Source organism: Lactuca virosa, chromosome 4 (genome assembly GCF_052849685.1).
Source record: "Lactuca virosa cultivar CGN04683 chromosome 4, Lactuca_virosa_CGN04683_v6, whole genome shotgun sequence".
Taxonomy (NCBI): Eukaryota; Viridiplantae; Streptophyta; class Magnoliopsida; order Asterales; family Asteraceae; genus Lactuca; species Lactuca virosa.
Genome location: NC_136429.1, coordinates 101689549 through 101717010, shown reverse-complemented (window position 1 = coordinate 101717010; position 27462 = coordinate 101689549). Strand labels below are relative to the sequence as shown.

Here is a 27462-nt window from a genome sequence, read left to right as displayed (position 1 = left end):
TAATAAGCAGCCTATCTCTGATTCATTGTTTATGATACATTGATTGATCGTGAAACTTCAGAAGTTTATAACTTCTACATACGAAGTCAAATTTGAGTGTGCTTTATGTGTACGAGATTCATATCGCAACTCCTATATTTTCCGTCAAGATTATTTGTCCTAAATAATTTTCTATCAAGATTGCCATTTCTTCGCTTATTGATAAATTACTAAAATGGCTTGATAATACGTAGTCTGCAATGCACACAACTAATGGGAATCCTAATCGAGGATTTAAATTATGATTATTATTTATTTTGTCTAGCCTGAAGATGCATGAATTACAATTATACCCCCCTTACGATGATTACGTCCCAGAATCATCAGCTAAACAGTGTTGAATAACAATTCCCAAGTCGTCTCTCAATCCTCTTGTAATGGGTTTCCTTAGTACTTGTTTCCACACAGTACTATCTTAACCGATCCTTTCATATTTAAACGTGAAATGGCGCTTTAGGTTCTTTTTATGACCGCTCAACAGCCTGTCGACTTAATTCCCTTAACACCTTCACTTAAGTGACTTCTCATAACTATTATTCCTTTTCCAAGAATAACAGGGTCCACAAACTTAACCGTTTCGTGTTTCTTTTGGGTTTCGACCTTTTTTGGACTTAGGCAGTTCTTACGTCATCATGAACATAACTATTAGTGAGATCCGAGAATGATCTCAGATCCAAATACCTCAAGTTATTCTTTAACAACAGGTCTATGAAACATAAACCAATTCATTATCATTCTGACCTACGTTATATCGTGATTCTACACAACCGTGGACACTTGATATTAATATCTAAGGTGAGATTGTTCCATTTACCTATATGCACACGTAAAGGTTTCAAGTTCCCTCACGATGTTGTTTCCTTGCTTTCCAACCAAAACGTCCATTCAAAGCCCAGGTTAGCAGTTTGGGTCTCTCCTACTTGGGTTTGGACCCTTACTTTCTTACTACATACAACCAATCAAAGCCCAGGTTAGCTTGTCTCTATGATTGGTAGTTTTCTTTCTGCTTAAAAGAAAATTTTGATTGTCATGACGACTGTAATACCGTCAATGTAGTATTGCTTCTTGTGCTTATAACGAGTGATCTTCTCATAAGACACAATGTAGTCTGATCAAGATTATAACAAGCGATTAGATTGTTCTACTAACATACACACGTACCAGATGGTAGATGAGGGCGTAATATTAGCAGTTCGAAGGTTGTTGAACTCAATATTTTCTCTTCCTCCTTTATAAGATGATTAACCTTGTCGTACTCTTCTTGATCATAATTAAGATAAAGGGTTATTGACGTACTACTAACGTCCTTATCCGTATCCCTTTTACATTATTCATAACATTTGCGACTTGCCCAACGAGTATTAAACTCTTGGAAATCTGTTGGTGGTGCTTATCTCGCACTTGTATCTTAATTCTCTATTGGACCTTCAGTCCAGATCTTTGAATCATAAATTCGATCTTTAATGGAGGCTCCTGCTCCTTTTCGAATTTTTTCTGAAGACTCGACCTAAGATGAGGTCTTTACTCCAACTATAGTAACAGACTGAATGGTCACATTCTAATAACCATATATTGTATGGTGCATGCAATGCATATTGAACTGGAATCTTGTCTCTAAAATTCCTACTACTAAGGATACTTCCCTTCATGTTATAATGTGGCACAACCACATTATAGCAAGTAACACTTCTAGCTACCGGTTGCTTGCGTTGAGAGCTGCAATCTTCCTGTCGATTGCCTTATTCTCCTCCTCCGTTTTGTCGATTAAGGTCGGTTACTATACTAGACATGGTTCTTGGAACCAATTGACTTACTTGGAGAATTTATACTATTCGGACTTGGTTCTTTATGACCGTTGGGGTTTGAATGAAAATTGTCTCCTTAGTCATTACTGAAACAAAGGTAATGACAAAAACGAACAAACTTGACTCAGATAGTAGTTTCTTGGTAACCTTGTGACTTGTCCTGATCCAAGTGCGAGTCCTATATTTCTGGTAGTATAGGCCTCTACTACCTTTCACACCTACTCATACTCGTCTCAAGAATTGTATCGCAGTTTCTCCAAGAACGAAATCACTTAGCAATTTAACACATTGACAAGTATAACATAATTAGAGATTTTATAACTTCTGAAATGATTAAAATCATATTCAAAGTTTATTATACTCTATGCCTCATATATCATGCTACATACTAAGATATTATCTAAGTGGTACAACCACTCCATGTCTCTAACTTTCTGGATAAGCAGCTTCCTTCTATCGACTTCCCGAAGCGATGTCTGCTTCCTCTTTTACGGTCTTGAGAGTCATACGTAATGCTTGTGAGGTATCTTCCTTTCTCGGGCAATCCTATGAAATATTCCCATTACCTCCACATGCGTAACATATGTTGTTGTTAAACATACAATTGTTGGCATAATGACCAGTCCTTCTACACTTGTAGCAGGTTACATTTTTATTGCATTGTCTGAAATGGTTCTTCATGCATTCTTTACACCATTTCATCCTATTTTTTCCCCAGGCTCCTTGCCGCTAGGGCTAGGTTCTTCTAACATATTCCTTTTATTGGATTTTGAGAATTCTTCATTATCCTCTTTTTTCCAACTTCTACGTTGTCGGTGGTTATCCCATTGGCTATTTCTTCCAAGGATTTGGCCACCCGGATGGCTGTTTCTATGGTAGTTGCTATTTTTACAATTGGACCAAATTCCATCGGTAGTCCATTAGCAAATCTCTATACCTTGGATTGTTCTGTAGAAGTCAGGTAAGGAACTAGCTCCATCTTTTCCAGAAAGGCTGCAGCGTACTGGCTGACGCTCATCTCTCCTTTCTTCAAGTTTTAGAAATTATTACTTATTTCCAGAAGGTCTTTCTTCAAGCAATATTCTCTTTTCAACTGCACAAGTAAGTATTCCCATGACATCCTTCCTGCTTCTCCTTTTGTCAGGGTACTAGCCATTCATTTCCACCAGCTTTAACACTCTGATCTTCAGCTGTTTGGCTGTAAAGATCGTTTTTTGTTTGCAGCTACAGTCGCAGCTTACGAATTCCATTTCCGTTTCATGGATCCCCTCCATAATTATCACCGGCGTTGGTTCTCCAAAAAGACTTGGGGTCGGGATGCTATGAATTCCTCATAACCGCATCCATTTATGTCAACCCCTTCTTTAGACTGATCTCCATTTATCATGAGGTTCAATAACTGGTGATGTGACTTCTCTCCTATCTCTTTGGAATAGTTGTCTGGTTCTTTCTACCGGTATTGTCCGTATCATAGCCTGAACTCCTACCATCGTGCTTGGTTCAACTACCGGCATGACATCATGTGTCTGCTCGATCACACATGGCTTAGTATGTTGGTTTCCATTATCATTCCCCAATCCGATATGTGTTCTCACCATGACGTTCTATACACCCAAATAGGTGTTCAGTGTACCGATAGGCGAGTTTTTTTTTATGATAGAGAAGGTTTTATTTATGTTTTAGACGCATAAGTCCTCCTTATCATTCTGAAACGTTACATGCCAGTTCTAATACAATAATGATACGTTTAGAATCCTGAACACATAATTTTCCTGGTTCTAGGTCGACAACATACTTGAACTAATAATAGCAATCTAGTAAAGCACCAAAGGCATGCTCTGTTACATACCAGTTATCATATAAGGAATCTCTTCCTAAAGTATGCTAGGGCATATTATAGCAAGTAAGGTATTTAACCTAGGTTATGCTATATAAAATTTCTTATTTAGCACCTAATTTTGTTTAAGGCATTTACCCTAAATTATTCTAGTACATGTGTCTATTTAGGTATACAACCTAACACGCTCTAAACACCTATCTCACCATCATCGATTAACATTCTGATTTTAAGTCTAGAAATAAATCCTTATTCATAGTTCGCTTAAATTAATGCTCTGATACCAACTGTGATATTCCCAAATTTATGGTCATTTTAAAATTTTTATTTATGCTTATTTTAAAACAGAGTATTTCTTTTGTTGCGGAATTGGTCCCAAAATTATTATTTCAATGTGAGATAATATTAACATTAAACATTTCCGAAGACACGTTTGACATTGATATCTTTTCAAAACTTGGGATGTCATAACTGATACAAGAAACACAAGCATAAACGAAGACTTACAATGTCTCAATATACTAACGATCTACATCTCCTTGTATCTCTTAGCAGATAATTATCTATCAGTACCTTCGTATCGATACGTATGATACAAAGAAACTGAGTTGGTCAGGTTGGGAAACCTGGTGAGTACATAGGGTTTTCATCCCACAATAATATAGTTAATTATCAAATAATTAACTCGATTACCCATCCCCATAATCTTTTTTATTCTTAAGGATCTACCCTATGGATCTTTTATACTGACAGTACTAGTTCATGGATCTTTTATACTGACAGTACTAGTTCATGAATTCCCCCATAATACTTGTCAGTAGGTTGTTTTATATATTCCTTCCTAAAGGTTTATCATAAAGAATAGACACGAAATCCATCGTTGTCAGTTTTTATCTAATAGACACTAAGTCCATAGCTGTCAGTTTTTATCTATAACGACCCGAAAATCAGTCTGTTATTGATGTTAGTCTTCCATTGCTCAAATATTGATTGTTGTAATGTTATTTCGGTTCTAAGAGAATAGTACGAAATAAATAAAAATTTTGAGGGCTTAAGTTGTTAATGCGGAAAAATATAGACATTATATATGTAATAACATCTAAAAAAGGTGAGGGTTATGAATAATTCAAACCAAAGTGAAAGGGGTATTTGTGAATAAAAGCATAAGGGTGAAGGGTTAATGCTACCAATTCATGCGACTAGGGATGTGCGTTTGGACTGAATACCCGAACCGAAACCGAAACCCGGACCGGACCGACACGAATTAGGACCGAATAAGTTATTTAGGTTGGTTCTCAAGTATCTATTTTTGCTCACTTCGGGTTTCGGTTCATTCAGTATGGGTTACCCGAATAAAGGTTTAATCGGGCCAAAAAACCGATCCGGAAAGTGAATAGTCACTTGAACCAAATAACCCAAATAAACCAAAATGATCCGAATAACCCAAATCAACCGAATTGGCCCGAATAACCCAAATAAGAAAATTATATATCTAGTTCAAGAAAAAAATATTAAATTAATATTTTTTTCTTGAACTAGATATAGAATTTCCTTATTTGGGTTATTCGGGCAATTTCAGTTAATTTAGGTTATTCGGGTCATTTCGGTTTATTTGGGTTATTCGGTTCAAAAGCATAGTATAAATGTTTATTTGGGTTATTTCGGTCCTTTCAGGTTAATAACCGAACCGAAACCTGTATTACCTGAACCGAACCGATCCCATATTGGTATAATCGGTCCGGGTTTCGGTTCCCTCTTTTCATCCAATTCGGGTTTCGGGTTATTCGGATTCGGGTCGGTTCTGTCCCGAAGCACATCGCTACATGCGACTGTTTATGTCACTTACGTTATGAATGTGTATTTCCGTTTTTCCCGTAGATATATCGATCATGTGTATATGTTAGGGTTAAAGATTGTTAATCTTCATGTGTGGCTCCGAAAGAACCAAACACAAGAGAAACAGAGGAGGGTCTGAATCGCGTTCTCATCTCCGGTGAGACCGTCGGTGACTCTGTAACAACAAAAGAGAAAAAAAAGATATATAGCAGCGATGGGGGTAGGTCAAAAAGATTGCCAAATCTCATCCAACATGTGTTCGGGATCTCGAGATGTAGTTCTGCATGTGTAGACGTTGGTGCGGGGTTCCGATTGGTGTATATGGACGAGATCAGTTGAAATTTGAGATGAGGAAGAGTAATTGTAGACGTTGGTGCAGGGTTCTGATTGGTGTATCGGGACGAGATCAGTTGAAATTTGAGACGAGGAAAAGTAATTAAGGGGAATTCTGTAGGGAATCAAAAATACCATCAGAGGGTTAGACCCATTTGGTCACGCATAGAAGAAGAAGAAGAAGAGAAGAAGGATGTAGCGGGATACATAGTGTGATTTTGAAAGCTAGTTATGGAGTTCCGGACACGACATACAACCCTTCATGATATGTAAGATGGAATAAAAAGGACCCCAGGGATCAAGTTTTTCTGTGAAGTTTCTTGATGAAAATCTTCGTCAATAATCAGTGTCGAATGAGAGGACGCAAATAAGGGAAGTTTTCAGTAGAGTTTTATTGGAATAATATCTTTGGTTATCTCATAGACTAAGGGAAGGAAACCCTGACTATTTCGATGGCTACAAGGACTTTTATTGGTGCTCATGAGATAAACGTTTCCGTTCAATCATCGGTATCTATTCTAATCGTCTATGCGAGTGTTTGGGAATAGTGGTTACACTAGAATATCTAACTAATGGAATTTCATGTGCGACACTTTTGCATGTATAGATAGGTATTTGCTCATCTGTTACTTAATTGTGAGTTATATGATGGGTGTAATTTGTGCATAAAACGAGATATGGTGGCAAAGTGGTATCTTCTCTCGATTATAATTCTAATTTACATCACATTTAGATACTCTAAATATATGCATAGTTAGTTACTAGGATATAAATAATGAATTATTATTTTCACTATGGAAGTTGGCTGCAAAATTATGAGGTAACAATGTGATGTGATGTATTAGTTTATAGATGTGTAATTTTCCTATTCTAATAAATGAATATGTTTATTCTTCTATTGACAAGTGTCATACTATTACAACTCTACATTAATATTATATGTCACATATCATGCCACTTGTTAACCTATTAATCATCAATTTCAAATTTCAGAATTTTAAATTTCTCATTCTAATTACATTAAATTAATAATTGATTCTCCATTTTAAATTTCAAAATTTAAAATTTTTCACTCTAATTATATTATTAATAACATTAGATTAAAAAATAAAATAAAACTAGTACAAATTATAAGGTGATATAACTTCACGTATTTATTTAAGTTGACGATTATATTTTTATATAACTAAAAAATATCACTTAAATAATAATTTATTTAAAATAATTGATTAATAATTTTGATTTTTTAATATGAAAGTTTTATTAATTTTATAACCGTGGTTCTCACGGGTTATAAACTAGTTCTATATATATATATATATATATATATATATATATATATATATATATATATATATATATATACACACGTAGTATACATACTATACATATATGTATTTGGATTGAGTACTTTACTAGTCATCAAAACTGAATGATGTAAAATGATAATCTTGACTATTATTAATCCCTTATAACTAAAATAACAAGTTTTGAAGAATTATGTTATAGAGGGAAAAAATATAAATCAAATCTTAGAAATAATTACTAACTATATATTTAATAATATAAGTATGTAATGTGACATGATTTTAATGTAATTTAATATTTGCATAAATGTTTTGGCAATTAGGGAGTTTCAAGACTTGTTCCAGTAATAAAATGACTTGTTCTAGTAATACAATGATTGAACGTTAAAGGTGAGTTTATCTTGTGGATTTTTAAAGTACATTGTTAGGGAATTCCATATCTTAGATGGATTGGAATGAACCTAGATTGTTTAGGTTGAATATACCCCTATTGTATGTGATATGTTTTTGGTTACTATCTTCCATTGTGTGTATGAGACTTTATGATGCTTAAATGCTAGATTCTTATTCTTTTGATGTGAGAGGTATGTTAGGGTCATGATAGAAAGAGTGCAATGTATTGATTTTATGTGATGTGTGCATACCATGATTTCTTGGAAACACTTGTCTATCATGATTAGGACAGAGCATGCTAGTGATGTTGCCAAGCCATAATGATGATATGTGCATTAACTTGTTTGCGATGTACAATGTCTAACTTGTATTTACTTGTTTGCATGTTTACATTAGAAGTAATATGCTAGAAAAAGATGTTAATAAATATACATGATTACTTAAGAAAGTCAAATGTGTAATTCCTTAAAGGATGAATTAATAATAAATTAATTAAAAGGGGAATACACTAGTGGGGCGAAGGGTAGTGTTGGCTCCACGAGGAAAGCCAATTAGGGTTAGACCCTCGAGGAAGCCAACCAGGGCTGGCTCTATGAGGAAATCCAATCGGTGTTGGCTCTACGAGGATGTGTCGGTTCAACGAGGATAGTTGGTTAGGGCTGACTCTAAGAGGAAAGCCAGTTAATGTTGGCTCTACGATGAAATCCAGTCGAATGGTTATTCTAGACGACCAGTTTGACACATGGTTCACCTAAAGATAGGTGAAATGGAGTTATGCTGGATCTACGAGGAAAGCCGGCGCAAACATCACGTGGGATTCGGGAGGTGTAATGCGATGGAATTGGCATCGCTTGAATCGAACCTTAACGACAATGCATGTATACATATGTGAAAAGTCGGAGCAGCGAACGCAGTGCACTAGGAGAAATGATTACGGGTGAGAGTCGCGCCTCACCTAGTGCATTGGGTCGTGTCGGTTACGTTAACAACGAATGGGGTACTTGCCTTGGGGTTTACGGTGAATAAATAAACCCTAACTAGGAAGTATTACTTTAATAATTACAGTGATGGTAAGCGGTGAGTTATTATTAAAATAAAGTGGACAAAAATATTATGTAATAATATCATAGCGGTGAAAAGATAGAAAATTAGTTACAGTGTGCTTGAGGAGAGTAATCTAAAAAAAAGCTCTAAAAGAAGAATAAAATTAATTGAGCTAAACAGTGTTTGATATGCGGTGTGATGTTGTTATGTCTAGCTTATGAGTCTTTGATTGTGTGGGAATGTGTTGTGTGATCCATTTATGATATGTGTTCTTTTAACATTGTTTGTAATTGAGTCACTTAGCTTATGCTAACACCTGTTATTTGCTTGTTGATTGTTGTGCAATGGAACAAGTAGCTTGACATGATGCCTTGGTGAGGATGAGAACTTTTTTGCATAGTCTTATTTAGTATCTTTAGATATGATACCATTTGGACATGTTGGGTTTTCATCATACTGTTTTTGTAAACTTTAAATTTTAATGGGCTTGTTTTGACATAAAAGAAACATTGGTGATGTTTTTGAAATATTCATAATCAGTCTTCCACAAACGTAATCTGTTAAAAAGTGTTTAAAATATTAAAAAAAAATTGGGTGAAAAATCACGATGTTACAAGTTGGTATCAAAGTCATACTGTGAGCGAACTGAATACAAATGTCGGTGTTCAAACTCACAGTGTAGACTGGTTCAGTTAGGTTGCTTTGGACTCTTAAGGGGGTGGGAGGGGAGGGTTGTGTTGAGAGTTATATGTTATTTGTTATATGCCTTTAGGACTCTTATTTCTTTTCGAAATGTGAACATCCCCTCTTCTAAGAACGGGATGGTTCGCTGTTGTTTGCTCACAATTATTTGACCGGTTTTGTTACACTTGAGTTTTGGACACGGTTATATGCGGATAGTCATGGAGGATGGTTGTCATGTGATGTAAGTAATATAAATATTTGCTTATTACATATTACGCTTCTAATAATAATACTTACTTTACTGCAAAAAAAAAAATAATAATTGGTAGCACATCATGATGTGGATCTCATTGCTGCTAGAGTGTAGAGCGGATGATGCTCGGTAGACAGTTGTGCCGTCAGCTTTCAACACTGATATATATGACTAGAGTGACATGGCTGACGGATCCGTTTATCTAGCTTGGACAGAGTGTGATACGGTATAATTTTGTTTGGATTACATTACCTGAGTATTTATATACTAATTAATTATTTCTAACCTTTTTGTAGCTTTACATCCCAATCAACATACTACAAGCTCATTGCTTTTTGGGTTCTTTGGATTTGGAGACATTCAAAATGACTATATACGATAGTCATTGGAAGGGCGGCTACTGTTCGGAAAATGAGGATTGGTTTATAGGTCTGAGAGCCCGCATCCACAAACTGCTAGTGGAAGTCAACTACTGGGGTACCGAACCAACTGATTCAATCTCACATGAGAGCTTCAAGGTGACCCTCGAAAAGACCCCAGACGTACCACAACAGATTGACAGCAGAGTGGATTGTGGAATTAATGTTTTTGTATTGGTTCCTGAAGGCGTTGATCACTGGAAAATCGATTTTTATAGAGGGTAAAACCACCGATCCATGGGCTATGGGTTATAGAAAACGACTAGCGGGAATATTTTGGGGTACAAGGACAAATATAATTTGAAAATCGTATTTGTAATATGACCTACAGACACATCATTTGATTAGTTTATGTATTTATTAGTTGTTTGTTCATTTTAATTGTATTTTATATTTTATAAAACCAAAATTTATACATTTTATGAAAGCAAAACTTATACATTTTATAAAAGCAAAACTTACATGCAAAAAAAAAGGTCAAATCTATTCTGGAACCATGGTTCGTAATCGTACTCCGGAATTCCAGAGACATCTCCGGAACAATGTGTTCCGGAGAATGTGGTTATTTTACCAAAAAAAAAATTATGGTCATTTTTGTCAAAAAGATTGTTTATAAATGTTAGATTACTCAATTTTCCAAGAAATTAACATGTCAAAATGATTTAATGGGTATAATCTTAAGATGGGTCCAAAATCCAAATAGATTGGACCTACTTAAGTTGACCATGAACATTTTTTTCTTACTTTTTAGATTACATATCTAATTTATATATTAGAAATGTTTCAAAACTATTAATAGAATGATGATCTGATTTTTGTTACATATTTCTAAACTCACAATAAACTCATTGTGAATGATGGCTAAAATGAAAACTATCAGGTTGGATCTCCATGGAAACATCCTCATCATCTTCATCCACTACTGTGATTTCATCAAATTCTCCATAGAACCCCAGTGATAAGGAACCACCAATGGCAGTTGAAGACTTAAAGGAAGTCTTGTCTCTTTGAGCTATGTTTGCCTTTGCTTTCTTTTGCCATCTTTGGAGTCCTCGTATCACTTCCTGTGGGAAAACATGAGCTTTCCTCATTGATGTTCCCATCTAAAAACAAAGAAAACCAGTAAATCAAATCTTATAGTAGTGTTTCAAAAGACACACAATCTTGATCAACCACACTATGACTTTTACCTGAGTAACCAATGCATAAAGTGGCAACGTTACATACCCACAAAGCAACTGAACCACAACCCCACTACCAATATGTATGACAATTCCCGAAGTTTCTCGATGGAAGCATGACTTCAGTCCAAATTTATGCTGTTTATAGAAGTCAAATATAAATTCCACGTTTTACTTCTATGGATCATATAAGCTTCCTTTTTTACTACAAATTAAATTGGCAACAATATCTCTTTTTAAGAGAAAAGTTGACAACCATGTCGAGTGAAATAAAGGAAAGTTAAAAACCTCGGGACATAAAGATTATATGATGTTTATAACAAAAATTGACTAAGATGCGCGCTTACCCAAGTCCAAACAAAGAATGCCAATTGAAAAGAATTCTGCATACCCAAAATAATATTAGCTTCACATGTAGTTTGATAAAAGGGAAGTTTGAGTATTATGTTCTAAAGGTAAACTTTACCTGAACTAAAGTGAAGTGAATAAGATGGAGAAGTAGTTTTGGAGTTTTAAACCAGAAGAAGTTATTATTGGGCTTAATCACTAAAGTTCCTTTAATAACAAGGGATTTATCATTTCTATCCAAGCACAACTTTGTTACAATGCCTTGGACTTTTGTCCCAACCACCAACAATACCTGCAAATCCATATCCGATCAGATTTCAAGATGAATTTGACCTCAAAAGTCAATTTAGTTTTTTTTTTTTTTTTTTCAAGTTTCCGTACCACTAAAGGCATCAAAGGAAGCCAATAAGAGTATTTAAATTCTGCATCAACAAAAGGACAAGTTAGTAATTTCTTGTTCTAGTTCTTCTGTTCGAAGAAAGTTCTAGATTGGATATCGATCTTACCATCAGTACTCAAGAAAATGAACAGCATTGAGAAAACCCAAATCCAAGGGCTGCAAAAACAAGATAAAAACAATAAGATTATCTATGATACATGACATGACATCACATGATATCATTTGACTGAACTGGAAGGGACTGGACAAGTTTTCTAGAGCTATTTTTTATTACGTGGATGTGAAGGGTATTAACGTCTTTTACACAGATTAGAGATTAAGACGGGTCTCTATCTCACATTTTTGCATGGGATAAAAGAATATTGCAATTTTGTGCCATTAATTAACTTCGGTCCCACTTCTCAATCTAATCTTTGTCAAATTCAGTACTAACATGTTTTGCCATGTCATAGATTAAACATGATTTTAGGTTTAGTCTATGTACCTTACTCCTACAACTACGCCAAAATCTTTTTCTAATGCTCTTCGCAAGTACTTCTGGAAATCAAAAGTGGTTTCTTCATCAAAATGAGCCTACATGGGAAGAACAATGGGAAAAAAAGATATAAATTTGGTTGTTAGTTCTTTATAACTTAGGTTGGATAAATATTATAATCTACATTCAGTTGTGCAATACCATAATGAATCCATGTCGAAGGATGAAATAATCCACTTTGGAGACAGATCCATAGAACTGTCGAAGAAAACTAGCCTGAAAATATAAATAAAATGGGTGATCGCTTTTTAGTGTAGATTCTTATAAATTTTAGTGCTTGTTTCTGTTGTTTTTTCAAAAAAATAAATAAATAAATAAAATCGGTTGTTTGAAAATATATATGGGAAACCTTTTACTTTTATAAAACTTACCGGCAAACGAAACAACCTGAGTCCGCTCCAAAACCTTAGATGTCGCTTTCCAAATGATGTTTGATGAACAAATCGGAACCTTCGTGGATCTAGATAGGAAAAGGAAATATTTTCATTTAGCCAAATCCCATTTTATTTTCAGTTTCTTTTTTCTTATAGCAAATATTTTCATTTTCTAATTCCAAAATTTGCATGTCCTACCTCCTAACATGATACCTTTTTATCCTTTTCATCTGATAAAACTTGCACCAAAAAGGTGATATTAAGACTAGCTCATTAGACCTCAAAGTCAACATATTTTGTATCTTGAAACTAGATTACCAAGAAACTAGGAATATTGTGCTTACTAAAGATTAAGTATTAACTATGAAATAAAGACGATTTAATACCGTTTGAATATTTGTATTCCAATGTTCTTGTTATTTCCTCCCAAGCCTCCCAATTTCTCATCTGAATGAATGAAAATTAAAGAGATCAAACTCAGGTCAAAATTTTGCATGAACTGAAGTCAACCCATGTTTAAAGGACTTCAATTACAACTTCCCTTCCTCTTTTCAATACTATTTTTTAACAACGATATGTGAAATGACTGTTATGTCCTTAACAGACTAGAAGGCAAAGGGGAGTAGGGGTACCTTAAGCATACCAAGACTGAATGTTAGGATGCTAGAAATGACATGGGAGATTGCCAGAATCGATATTAAGAACTGAAGTTGTTGTACTCCATTTCTTGAAATCAAAGATATCTTCCCCTATAAATCATTCACATTTCTATTAGAAACTAATTAATATACCCAAGAAAAACCCGTTTTTGATTTTATTGAATCAAACCTGATCTGCACATTTGGCTGCCTCTTCGGCATCAGATTCATTATCTTTACAAGGTAGAAAGTTTTTTCCAGCGCTCTTTGGGATACAGATATTAGCGACAGACTCCTCACACACAATCAGCAACAACGATAAGAATCCTAATCTCATCATCTCTGCAGGTTTTCGCAAAATTAAACAAAAGTTTCCATCTTTTTTCATCTTTTAGCATGATCATGGTGATCGCAATTCTGTTCTGATCAAATTACATTACCTGATTTAATCCGGTCAAGTGCTTTGATCAAAGGTTTCCTTCGTTTCTTGTTGAAGTACTGGTTCAGTTTACACAGTATCAGTCCATGTTCGCCTTTTGACTTTGAAAATAGAGATGTATGCATGAGAGTATATTGAATACCTTTGCTAATAGATGGAGAACATGCTCGATGAGAATTGAAACTGCGATTAAACTGAAAGTGACAGTAGCCACTGCCCATGTTGGTGTTACTTCAAGCGTTCTGCTTTCATCTTCTGCCATCTTTTCTTTGTCTATCACCCGGGTTTTTTTTGGGTGTCTGGAAGTTTTGATCCGCACTTTTACATGGAATGATGCGAATGATTTTGGAATTTCGTCATGAATGATATTGGAATGAAAGCAATGGTCAAAAGGTGTCAAAGTTGACTCAAAATTCAATTATGCTTCTAGCCTTTTACAGGTGTTCTTGAAAGAGGGCTCTCTGGAATTAATATGACGTCTTTTATGGAAAAACAACTTAACAATTCCATTTTGTCCGTATTTGTATCTAGAATTCCAGTCTCCAGACCAATTATATTTTCCCTATATCTATTATATATCGTTCTAAAAAAAATCCTAATATAGATAATCTTATATTACCAAGGTTTTTCCAAAAAGAAAAGTAGTCAAAAATCGTAAAATTTTCTAAAATAATCATAAATTTTGCATGCATCCCATGCGAAATCATGGTGTCCTGCAAATTCTTTTTATGCTAAAACATGGTTTTGGTCTATGTTGACTGCGAAAATGCCATTGACTGCAATCTTAAGGGCCTACGCCCGGTTCGTTTCAAACCATATATAAACAAAATAAAGTCATTTCTCATTTTTACCCAACTTTTTCGCAAATAACCAACAAATTAGCTCCGAAAATGACGACAATTAACCCGTATTTGTTAGTTATTTATCCTTATCTACGTAATTTATATTATACGGAAAATAGACCATGTAGCTATTGATAGTAGATTTCCACATGTGGTACTAGGTTTTAGCAAGTTGATACATGTGAAGATATAGATTTTTGTAGGTCATGACCTACGAAAATGTAGATTTTCGCATGTAAAGACCTGCAAAAATCTATATTTTGGCAAGCTATGACTTGCGAAAATCTATGGATTTTTTTTTCCCATAATTTGGTTATTATTTCATATATATTTTTAATGTTTTAATTTACTTGTTTGTAGGTTATTATTTCATATATATTTTTAATGTTTTAATTTACTTGTTTGTAACATTTTCCAATGTCGGGAATGTTAGAGTTACATTACACCGTTTAACAAGAAGACGATTGGACTTATTTTGATCCACGTCGTTTAAATTTTGGGCGGACTTATTTAGCTCAAACAGAGTTCGTATGTGAAAGTTAGGACTTTTTATGTTTTTCACCGAATAGCGCCTCTTTAGACCTGAAAAAGTGCAACTAACCGACCTCCAAATTTGAAGTGTGATACGTCCATAGATAGCCCTTATTATAAATAACACAATGGAAAAAATCAGCTCAAACGAATTACATAAGAAAGAGTTGTGAAGATTCAAATTTAGAAAAAGAAATGAGATTGTTGCAGTCAACGACAGTCAACATATACCAAAATGACACTTATTGGGAAAAAAATCGCAACCCATCACGATTTTTGCAGATGATGACCTACAAAAATTATGATTATTTTTATAATTTTCGACTTTTACCTAAAAAACCCTTGTTGAGATTAGCTATTTTAGAAATGTTCTCTTTATTTTATATGGTCTATGAACTTATTTGTGGGGTTTTTGTTCATTCCTAGGCTATATTTATTAATGACTCTCTCCGACCTAAATTTTATTAAAAAAAGAATTTCTCCTTCTTTTATATACACATCTCAATAAAAGCAGGTAGCTGTTAACTTGTAGCGGGTAACTTGTAGCTTGTAGCGTTTTGTTAAACGCTACATGAAGTAGCATTTGGATTTGGAGCATTTTGTTTAAACTAAACGTTAGAAGTTTGTAGTGTCGAACGAGGCTTTCTGTTCAAAACGGAGTGTTTTGTCAAACGCTAGAAGCTAGAAGCTCCGAAACGCTCCGTGCCGAACACGCCCTATATATATATATATATATATATATATATATATATATATATATATATATATATATATATATATATATATATATATAGAGAGAGAGAGAGAGAGATAGGTTCAGATGTTTAATGTATCTATTGTGTTATTGTATGCATAAATGTGGGCTAATCAAAATTTAAAATAAAAAAAATTAAATAAATAAATAAGGGTAAATAGGTAATTTGATAATTAGTTTCCACAAATAATATCCTATAATTATGGTAACCATTGACTTCAGCTACCTACCTACCTAGGTTTTCTCCATCGGTTTTTTAAAACCACCGAAAGTGAACAAGATCGACATCACCATGGTCCCGATTCTTAAGATCGACATCATCCGAAGGTTTTAGGAGGAGAAATCGACTGAACAGCAACGACATCATAAGCAACAAAACGATGCGGGTTCATCCATGCGGCGAGTCCAGTGGTGGTTTCAGGTTCTCCGATGAGTTCTACATGTTCTTTTGATTCAAGCTACTTCAGATATGGTAGAGGGATTTAATTCTTCGAAACCCAAGGTTAGTAATTCTAAGACATCGCTTCTTCCCTCTGTGAATGATACGATCTAAGATAAGGGTATTTTGGGCGCTAAACCTGTGGTTCCTGATCCAAAATCTGTTACGCAATCTGTGCCTGTGAAGGTAGCGTTCTCTTCTGTTATAGTCTCTGTGCACATAAGGTGCTCGATGAAATGCCCAAATTGAGAAAACTGTAACTTGAATGCTTGATCGATTCTTTCTCCATTTCGTTTCCCTCCTTCTCTCATAACTCTCTATTTCTTTCCTTCCTATAAACTTAATGCCACCTCCCACCTTCCTTTCTTCAAATTCACAGCAAACATATTCTGGGAATACTCTCAATATCATATCTGAAATCAACTTCCTTACAGCCCCTCCCCTCTCCTCGAAACCCATCAAAACCGAAGGCAGAAATGGAGTTATTGCCTCCTTTTTTTTAGCCTCCAATCACAGCCAATTAGCACCAATTTTCAACATGTTTTTATCCTAAAAATACCCCTGAACATGTCTCCTGTTGCAGCTATGTTTGAAGCCACCATAATATCCCTAAAACTCCTATTATTCATGTGTTCTTGCTGAATTTTTGAGACCCAAAACAGCTCAATAAAGAGTTGTTTTTCTAGTGGTTTATAGCTGCCCAAAAACCACCTGTTTTGTTGTCAAAAACCTCATGTTTGCTGTCAAAAATTCAAGAACACATCAGCCCTATACAAAGTTGTTTTCAAGTGACCAAATGTGATCCAAAAACCACCTGTTTCGCAGTGAAATTTTGAGAACCCAACAACCAAGTATACCTCTGCTTTTTAGTGACCAAAAGAAACCCCAAAACCCCTTATTTTGCTAATTTTTCGAGAGATAAGCCACCCCAAACAGTAGCTAATTTTCGAACAACCTACAACACCTAAAAAGCTCATTTTCTTGTTACCATTTTCGAGTATCTAACAGCCCCATAAAAAGATATTTTTGAGTAACAATAAACCCAAAAAAGATCCATCTCTTTTACCTTTAAAAACTTGTATTAAATTCCTCTTTTGACAACATACTTTCAGTATAACAAGAACAAACGTAAAGACTTGACAACATACTTTATGTTTTTTTTTCTGATTTAACACTTCATTTATGTGGACAGTGCAAGATCTTGACAAGGTTGAATTCTGAAAAGGTATCAAGTATGTTGGCTTCTCCAAGTAAGTTTATGTAGATGATTCAATGGATGATATTGGAGAGATTTCAATTCTATTGGAATGGAATGACGAATTCCAATTCTGTTGGAATATAATGACGAATTCCAATTCTGTTGGAATCACAGAAGTTGATGTTTGAAGAACGGACCACATTATTCTTTTAGAATGTATTAGTCGTTGTTAGATTTTGATGTTTTCTTCCCCGTTTTGATTGTTTTTTAGTTTTATTCTTTAACAATAAATGTAATTCTTAACAATTGTTACCCGTATTCTATAAGAAATAATGTATTTTTTGTTTTTATTCTTCAATTGATTGTTCAAGATTTTGTTATTCTACAAGAAGTTGTTATTCTTCAAGGAGTTTTTAAAGTCATCATCAAGAAATAGGTTCAAGAATATTTTTATTATTTACGGTTCAAGAATATTTTTATTTTTGAATATACTCATAAACATATTCTGTCAGAATGTCCGAATTAAAAGAATTATAATTCGTAAAATCGGATTTTTAAAATTAATAGAATCTATGATCCCTTAAAAAATGCAATTTTCCTTTATTAAATCTACATTAATTGACTAAATTATCCTTGTAATTAATTAAGATGATTTTTTCAATTATATTTAATTCAATAATATATATTAATCACTTTCTTAAAATAAGTAAATTTGATTGGCCCACATTTATGCATACAATAACACAATAATTACTTTAAACAAAATAACCTAAGCCTATTAATATATATATATATATATATATATATATATATATATATATATATATATATATATATATATATATATATATATATATATATATAGAGGTAAGTTATATTGAGAACACAAAAAAGGTTGAGAACGTGAGAACAGTCCATTTTTGTTACTTTTTCAAAATTATGTCCTTAAAATGTAAAATGTTAAAATAGTTTATCTCCTTAATTTATGCAATATTAAATTAGGGTATTTGTTATTTATGTAATATTAAATTAGGGAAGACGATATAGTTTTAATTAGACTAATTAGACTGATAACACGTATCCCAATTAATCATACCTACTTTATTCATCTATAAAATATCCGGCTTATTTCCTTCGATTCGTCTTCTTCCTTTCACCTCTCATTACTTACAGTACAGTTCCAAGTTTGGGTTTTTTTTTTATTATCCGATTATTTGCAAGAATCTTTAAGTTGGAATTGGGGGATCCTTTTACATCAGTTTCTTTCACATCACATATCAATTATCCCGTGGTTTTTGCGATTCGATGATATGCAACCCATGTGACGCTGGAACATTGGGATTCTTCAAGATTACTTGCGTTTTATCGTTAAAGATCGTCGATATAAAAGCTTATTAAGGTCGAATTTGAAGGAGGTTATGCAGTCGGGAATCGCACAAGAGGTAAGTTCCTTTTACGTTCACAGTTAACCTTTTTTTTTAATCATATAACTCGATTTTGTATACTTTGTATACAATGTTTTACATGAGTTTTCAATGTATACTTTCGATTTTGTCAAACGGTTCATGGAAGATTTATGACCTATTTTCTCATCTATATGTTCACTGTTAGCTTTTTTTTTTAATCATATAAATCGATTTGCAAAAGCTTGAATGATGTTATTGGGATCACTATGTTGTTAAATTCAACTACAACTCATCGATTGAGATGAGTTTGCCATGTAGATGGTATGATTATGTAAATATTGCCACGGGTCTTATTATCCCTTATCTCACACTTAGGTGTTACCTGCTAAAGTGTTTGCATTATATTTATTAACCATAGATTCCATTTACATGTATGTTATTTCTGTTTTATTATTATGTTTCAATTTGCATTATGTTAATTTGTGTAGTTAACAGTAAGATTAGAATTATGTATTTGTTATCATGTATGATCTTATTGGCCCTAATTTCATGCTTATGTGTTACATGTTAAATTGTTTGCACTACATTTATTCACCATATATTCCATATAAATGTATGTTATCTATGTTTTATTCATATGTGTCAATTTGCATTATGTTTATGGGGGTAGTTAACAGTAAGATTAGACTTATAATTTTGTTATCATGTATGAACTACAATAGGGCGCATGAAAAGTGAGCGTATCCATAACAGATACTCACTAATGAAATACAAGAATGATCCCTCAAATCCAATAATGATAGATATCGATGTAGATGCATCTGATTCTATCAGGATTACCCCCATACCAACCATTGCTAAACCTGGAGTTCTGACTCAAAGGTCAAGATCCAAACCTGTTTCAACTGTCAAACCAATTCAGAAAGAAGGTAGTTTTTTTATTATTTTTTGAATTAGTTATCACACTAAAAAGCATATTCTTCATTATTTTTTATTATGCCTCAGTATCAATACAAGGTCTACATTCCGGACATAGTGATTCTGTTGAAGTGCTTCATGAAATTCGTTCAAAGCAGAAATGTGATCCACATTCCAACTCCCTTTCACCTGTGCATGGGTATACAAAATCAGGTAGCTCATTAACACTGTCTTTCTTTAAATTGCTAGTATAATTCATTCATCTTATTTACCGTTGTTTGACTGTTGTATTGTATTTTCCACCCAAAACTACACAGATATTAGAAAAATGTTGTTTACGTCTAAAGAGAAACAGCAGCCATCACGTGATGAATCAGATTTTAAAGACCCACACCCAGTTATCAGCCAAAATAAAAGGAAATCACCTCCACTTGTAACAGCCAAAGTTGTGCAACATCAGGAGAAGAAGCTAGAGCAGATGTGGCCAGCCCTCAAGCAATTAAGACAAAAGTTAAAGTCAAGAAACTGGAGAACAGAAAAGCAAAGAAGGGAGTTCATGTGGGTATTCCAACACAACCAAGGCGAATACATATTCGTACGTCACCAAAAATATTATTCTCCACAATGCATTGTCTGACGAATGGACAGAAGGAATATTTATCATCCATTGGATTTGGTCAACTTTTAAATATAAAAGTAGATGGGTCGGCATCACGAATTGGGTACTATGTGGTCAACAACTTTGACCCTGAACGCATGGTATTGAATGTCGATCAGGGTGAGATACCAATCACTAGGCAATTGATAAATGACATGTTGGGTCTCCCTCTGGGAAATATCAATATCAATTCACTAAAGTTCACACCCGCTGAAGACAAAACTGTTGATTTTTGGTCTGCACAGTTCAAGTCGGAAAATGATATTAGGCCCAAAGGCGTACAAAGGGTGATTAAGAGATTAAAAGATGTTGGGTTATTGTTTAAAGTCAATTTTTTGGTTCTTATTTGTAACACCCTTGGACAATCCAAGAGCATGGGCACATGTGATGTATCAATGCTTTCAAGAGTTTCAGCGGATTTAGATTTAAGCAACATAGATTTGTGCTCTTATGTGTTAGAGTGTTTGAAAAATACAAAACATGCATGGAATTCTATGAGCGATACATCTTACTATGTTGGCCCTATTGTCCTATTGACGGTACCTATCCTACAACCTAACTTACTATACTGACTATACTTATTTATTATTGACTTAGTCACTGATGATTACACTACCACATCGGTAACGACTAATTGACTACTCATTGATCACTAATGATTTACTTATATTTTTTTTATCATATAAGCTTATATACCTTGAGCATGTTTCATGTGATGCGGTTACGATCGATCGTGGAAGACCTGCTATATGTTTCTGGGATGTGGAAACCATGCGGTTACATGAGGAGTATGAAATCAGAAATGGTGGAATTGGTTCTGGTGAACTTCAGGATCCTTACATACCACAGGATGACAATGCTGAAAATGTCAACTCGGCGAATGGATCAGTTGAGGTTAGAAAATTTCCTCATCATTTTTTCATATTTATCACATATTACTAATCATTCATAATGTTTTCAGGAAAACCTTTCCACCATTGAAAGTATGTTCACCAAGCTAGTTGAGGATAATAATTTGTTGGACTCAAAACTTGTAGAAGCAATCGAAAGACATCCTCTTGTTTGTGATTTCTACGAATGGAAAGCCAAGATCAGAATCTTCCATAATGAAGCATCCGCGAAATATGGAGGTGGCAGTTCTACTGATGCAGGCAGCATTGGACCTTTATCCCAATGGTGGTCAGACAACGCAGAACAAATTAACAGGTCATGTCAAATGGCTGAACACTCTGTTAAATCGTTCCACAATTCACCCTTTCCAAACTTTAGCATCGGGATGACACAAGAGTTTGCTGATATCATTAGCAATTCACCACTGAAAGATATCATGAAAACTCCAAAAAACCATTGTCCAAGTCCTCTTCCATTATCAATTGTTCCTATTCACAGTGATGATGTTGTTGTCCGCACAAGAGAGTTAAGGCCAAGAAATAAGCCCCATGTACTACGTTCTCCGTTCATTGTACGGGCAGTTGATATAACCAAACGTATATCACGTGCTCAGAAGGACCTATCTGAATGGGTTTTCTCAACACAAGGTCACCCAAGGTACATACAAATTTATTCATAACTGATAAAATCAAAATTATTTAAGTTTTAACATTTTATTTTATGCAGTGACGAACTTTTCAGGACTTGTGCTGGTGTAGCTGCTGAACGCTTTCACATGGAAAGCCTTTTCCCCAAATGTGAACTTTTTGGACACGTACTAGATTGTTGGAGTCATCTGTTAAATTTCGATGAAGATTTACGTTCAATTTATCTCCTCGCAGACTATTTGCCACTACCACGTTGACGGTACAATTTTAATAAACATTAGCAATCATTAACTATGTAAAATATAATCTTCTACGTTTGCACATACATGACTACCACATTTTCACATTACACCTTCAATTTCTTCTTCCTATTACACTACTCACAAACATTATTAACAACCTCTGTAATTTCACTATATATCTTCTTCACAGAGTTTGTATCTTGAAAATACTGTGTTGACAGAGGAAGATCGTCAGAAAATTTTTTATGAAAATTTGAGCCTATCCATTGACGATTTTGATGCAACACTGCGCGATGTGCAACTAGTATGTTTCTTTACCCACTTTTTATAATTACTCATTGTTTTTAATAATTTATTAGATATTGATGTAACCTTTAGTGAGTGCATTGACAATACCAACACTAAATTATTTTAAATCATATACTTAATATTTGTTTCAGCTATTCATGCCAGTCGTTCGTGAATTTCATATTTTCCTTGTCGTACTCGACTTTCAACAACCAGCCTTTTGGATCATTGACAACATCAAAAGATATGCCGACACCCACGACACATATGGTTTACTACCAAACATCATTGTAAGATACAGATACAGCTTGAAATTATTATTTTATATAAATCCATTTTTTTTAACATATAATCCTATATCATTTCCAGCATTCATACATGAGTAAATATATGCGGTCTGTTCACCATCCAAACGCTGAAGCCTTTTCACATGTCCCAAGACAAATCCCCCAACTTTCTTGGTCAACAGTAAACAATAGCACTGATTGTGGTATTTTTACTATGCGTCACATGGAGACGTTCATGGGTGGAAACATTAGAGATTTCAAAACTAGATTCAAGTCAGAGTCGCTTGCACAGGACAACCAATTATCTAGACTACGGGTCATATATCTTTGCAAAATAATAAATTCTGACTACAACCTGCTTAAGGATTCAATCCTTCATCAGGTAGCGGAATTCCAAAAGCTGAATGCATCTAACCGAAAACAACTACTGAAGGATGTTGCAACCAGGATACATGACAGGCTGACTGAATTCGGTTAAAGAATATTGTGTTTAAAAGTCTTTTTTGTTTACCTTCTGGGATGAATAATATGTTATTTACTTTTTCTTTATTATGTAGATGGCTCAATGCAGCTAACCAGTCACTATATGGCTTTTTGATTATGTACCTCCCTTTAGTCTTCATATCATATGAAAATGTCTTTTCTAAATCATACATGACAGTCTCTTGTGGTTATTGTTAATTGAATCTTATAAGTTATACCTTTTATAGCTGGTTTTTATATTACATACCCAAGTTGTTTTGGCATGTTACTCGAAACTGATATCTTAATGTTTTAGACCTTGACATCACAGGATACATGTGTGGTATGAATTTATATAATCTTATTTAACTACTAACAACCCCACTTATTTCTGTAATAAACCACCATAAATGATGTGGATACCCAACTAATACATCAATGCACATGTAACATGCGTAGCCTTTTGCCTTTTTATTTTACTCCACTAAACCATACATAGCTCTTACATTCACTAAAATCACATACCGAAACAAAACAAACATTACAAGCATCAAACCATATCATCATACATTACAGATGTACATAATCAACACACCCATCACCATCTACGTAAAAACCATGCCTGTATACAATAGACACAAACATCACCATCATCATAATATCATTAATAGATTGCACCAAAAAATTATCCGATAAAAAAATAAATCGACAAACAAAACAAAATGATGTTATTGAATTGAAAAAACCCATAAAAAAAATAAATCCACAAACAAAACAAAATGATGTTATTGAATTTAAAGAAACCCAAATGCAGATGTGCAAACACAATTCAATAAATTATTAATGATAAACTAAAACATCAGTAAACTAACACTTAATCTAACTACAATTGGATTTCTCACGCGCAATTCTTACTTTGCAAGTCCTCCAATTATGATTCCCATATAAGTTGCATCCTGTGCACTTTCGTGACCCAGTTTTAGAAGATGCAGCTGCCTTCTCCGCTGCACTAACCATCCGTTTCTTAGTCCTACTCCCTTTATTATGTATCACTGGTGGGACATTAACTTCAATGTGCTCTGGAATACTAACCCCAAATAGCCTAAACACAGGTTCATCACTTTCATCCAATGCAATAGTATTATCCGGATCTTGCTCAAACACCTTCCTCATCGTACGTGTTGTCTTCACAAAATCTTCTAATTTATCCTTATCATTCTGAAGACGCTCCAGACAGTACTCCAGGTTACTATATGCTTCGGTTAACAACTTAAAAGTTTCATCTTCCAATTCAGCAAGCCCATTCTTACTAACCAACAAATGGCTAGAAATAATATCCCTTCTCCACCTCCGCAGAATATATTGCTCTGGTATCTCCTCAATGTGATTATTCTTCAGAACTGCAAATACATGTCGACACAAAATACCCATTCGCTTGAAGAGTTTGCATGTACATTTTACATCCTTTTTTGGCAACTTCAGTTCCACCTACATCAAAATTTTAATACATACTTTAGACACATTTTAAAAATAATAATAATAATTTATTAGTTTATATTCTTATAAACATTACTGATGCTTTTACATTCAGTTGAATTTTAGGAACTAACCTTACACTTTGTCTTCACTTGTCTCCTTTTGTCCAAATGTGTAATCATTACTATCTGCCACCCATTAATATTTTCTACACTATCAATTGAACAATTCCATGCTCCTTTGTATATCTCCTTTCGAATTTCTGCAAAAACTGTATTTGTATACACTTTTGATTCATGTTGCTCTAATCCTGTGCCCATCCCAAATTTATGTCTGGTTCGCTTAGTTTCATTATCAAGACGACGTTGCGTGTTACGTTGTTTTCCAATCGTCGTGTCATAGTTCACCATGAAATACAAAAGGAAATTCCCATGATGCGAGTACTTATTAAAGAATGAATTCGCACTTTCAGACATGGAAGTTGTTTTCATCAGACCATGCATTGGCATTTCCTTAAAATAAGCTGGTATCCATGACGTCCGCCTACGATACATGTCTTTAAACCATCGTTTATCTTGCAGATTGTGATCATTCATCAATGACTTCCACGCTGTTTCAAACTCAATGGGATCCATATATATATATATATATATATATATATATATATATATATATATATATATATATATATATATTCCATACTAGTTTGTTGAAGCGTTTTCTGAAATCCGTGTTTTTCAAAACATCCCCACTAACCTGATACACAACTATTTTAAACTTCAAATTATACATATATTTTAACATACAAATGTACATTCATCAACAAAATTAAAACCTCATTACATATTCACCATATGTAATTCACTTACCCATACAACATTCCTTGACTTGTAGTTTTTTTGTTATATGCCATAAGCAAAGTCTATGCTTTGTGTTTGGGAATACAGCCTTAACTGCTTGCAGAATCGCTAGATCCTGGTCTGTTAACACCAATGTTGGTTCTTTTCCATGAGCCTTTAAAAAAGCTTCAAGCAACCAACAATAAGACTCTATTTTCTCATTACTAAGTAGGACAGCACCAACAGTAACATATCTTTTGTGATTATCAATAGCTGTAAAAGGTACGAATACCATTCCACACCTAAATAATAATATTTGACATTAATAATGAAATCGTACAAACATATTAATCCAAAATACACAGCAACCAAAATAACACGCAGCTTTACACTTACTTATTTGTTCGAAAGGTAGCGTCAAAAGATATCACATCTCCAAACTCCTTGTAGAATACCTTATATGTTTCATCAGCCCAGAACATAGCATTTAACACGCTATCGACACATTTATACTCAAAGGAATAATCTGGATAATATGTTTTCCTCTCATTCATTTTATTCACTATTAATTGCGCATCCTTGTTGCCTATAATGTTACCCAACTTTTTCCTAAAATTTTTGTAATCACTCTCTTCGGGACCAACACACTCATATCCACCTTTTAACACAACACGAAGTTTATGCACCTTTGTTGCACCCACATTTGCCGTTGTTGCGCGTATAATAAACTCCTTGTCTGCATAATTTAATATTCTAGCTTTTTTTTGAATGTATGCGCTCTTCTGTGGTATAAAGAGGGTGGTTGTGTAGCTCTTGAAACTCTCTAATTTGAAACTCATTTGTTCCAATACTAACACGTTCAAACTTTATCAATGCTTTACAATCCGTTACAATAAAGTTTGAATTCCTATGTTTCCTTCCACCATTATTTGTATCCATTGTATCCAGGCTTCTATCTGGTATTTTCCCAGCGCGATTGCAAACAACATACTTTATCTTTATTATTGATTTGTCATGTCGAAACCTTGTAGTTGTGTTCAACCGAACATCAAACCCCGCATGTTCTGCATATTTTCTATACATATTGATTGCATGTATCAGTGATTCGAATGTAACCTGATCATCAGACATAAATTCTTTCGCGACACTAGGTTTCTACAGCTTATTAGATCCACCAGGTGAATATAAAATACTATTGTTGACACTTTCATTTTCATCAGATTCCGTACCTGATCCAAACAGTTCCAATTAAATTACATTTATATAGATGATAATTTTTGTAAACATTAACCATAGTTCATTACCATCACAATCATCAAGACTTTGACCTGATTCATTGTCACTCTCATTTTCATCAGATGTATCCTCGTAGCCACCTTCACTTTCTTGTGTAGAGTTATCTGTTCCACCACAACATATATATCAACTATTTGACTTTATTACACTACCATTTTTGTTATATTACTTATTACTCATTAACAACCACTGTGGAATATAACTACTGTTATATAAATACATTTAACCATTCCATGCAATAAAAAAGTTGTTTTGCCTAATAAATAGTTGCGACCATTAATGATTGTCTCAACATGTATTTTTCAATTATCAAAATACAACTACGAATTAACAACAAATTGAGTTCAATTCAAATAAATTCTATACTGAACCAAAAACATTTATAGATACCCCAGTTCCATCACAACTACATTAAATTAGTTG

At 34.0% G+C, this 27462-nt stretch overlaps 3 protein-coding genes across 3 annotated transcripts; all 3 read right to left on the bottom strand.

The window, feature by feature from the left end:
• Positions 1–10684: 10684 nt before the first annotated feature.
• Positions 10685–14283, bottom strand: LOC145109955 (MLO-like protein 12). The gene is made up of 14 exons (XM_079047053.1): positions 14008–14283; positions 13867–13924; positions 13617–13768; positions 13421–13537; positions 13175–13235; positions 12786–12874; positions 12556–12630; positions 12364–12452; positions 11986–12035; positions 11861–11901; positions 11598–11771; positions 11479–11514; positions 11141–11269; positions 10685–11053 (listed from the first exon to the last, which is right to left on the bottom strand). The coding sequence occupies exons 1-14, from the start codon at positions 14125–14127 to the stop codon at positions 10796–10798; spliced, it is 1449 nt and encodes a 482-aa protein (XP_078903179.1). The 5' UTR covers positions 14128–14283; the 3' UTR covers positions 10685–10795.
• Positions 14284–24307: 10024 nt separating this feature from the next.
• LOC145104839 (protein FAR-RED ELONGATED HYPOCOTYL 3-like) lies at positions 24308–25500 on the bottom strand. The gene is made up of 2 exons (XM_079042010.1): positions 25039–25500; positions 24308–24916 (listed from the first exon to the last, which is right to left on the bottom strand). The coding sequence occupies exons 1-2, from the start codon at positions 25498–25500 to the stop codon at positions 24308–24310; spliced, it is 1071 nt and encodes a 356-aa protein (XP_078898136.1).
• Positions 25501–25655: 155 nt separating this feature from the next.
• On the bottom strand, positions 25656–27269 carry LOC145104838 (protein FAR1-RELATED SEQUENCE 5-like). Its single transcript, XM_079042009.1, has 7 exons — positions 27260–27269; positions 27048–27143; positions 26903–26972; positions 26595–26818; positions 26140–26479; positions 25774–26045; positions 25656–25660 (listed from the first exon to the last, which is right to left on the bottom strand). Exons 1-7 carry the CDS (start codon positions 27267–27269, stop codon positions 25656–25658), a joined length of 1017 nt encoding a protein of 338 aa, XP_078898135.1.
• Between the last annotated feature and the right edge of the window lie 193 nt (positions 27270–27462).

Bases quoted from the DNA above. Each gene is read 5' to 3' on its own strand.
- LOC145109955 (XM_079047053.1), bottom strand. From the start codon at position 14,127: ATGGCAGAAGATGAAAGCAGAACGCTTGAAGTAACACCAACATGGGCA. The intron at 13,925-14,007 runs GTATTCAATATA...AAACTGAACCAG, and splicing joins TTCTCCATCTATTAGCAAAG to TACTTCAACAAGAAACGAAG. The intron at 12,036-12,363 runs GTACATAGACTA...TTGTTTTTGCAG, and splicing joins GGCGTAGTTGTAGGAGTAAG to CCCTTGGATTTGGGTTTTCT.
- LOC145104839 (XM_079042010.1), bottom strand. From the start codon at position 25,500: ATGAATGATCACAATCTGCAAGATAAACGATGGTTTAAAGACATGTAT. The intron at 24,917-25,038 runs GTTAGTTCCTAA...ATTTTGATGTAG, and splicing joins AAGTGAAGACAAAGTGTAAG to GTGGAACTGAAGTTGCCAAA.
- LOC145104838 (XM_079042009.1), bottom strand. The intron at 26,973-27,047 runs GTAATGAACTAT...TGTTTGGATCAG, and splicing joins AAGTCTTGATGATTGTGATG to GTACGGAATCTGATGAAAAT. The intron at 26,480-26,594 runs GTATTGGAACAA...TAAATTATGCAG, and splicing joins GATAAAGTTTGAACGTGTTA to ACAAGGAGTTTATTATACGC.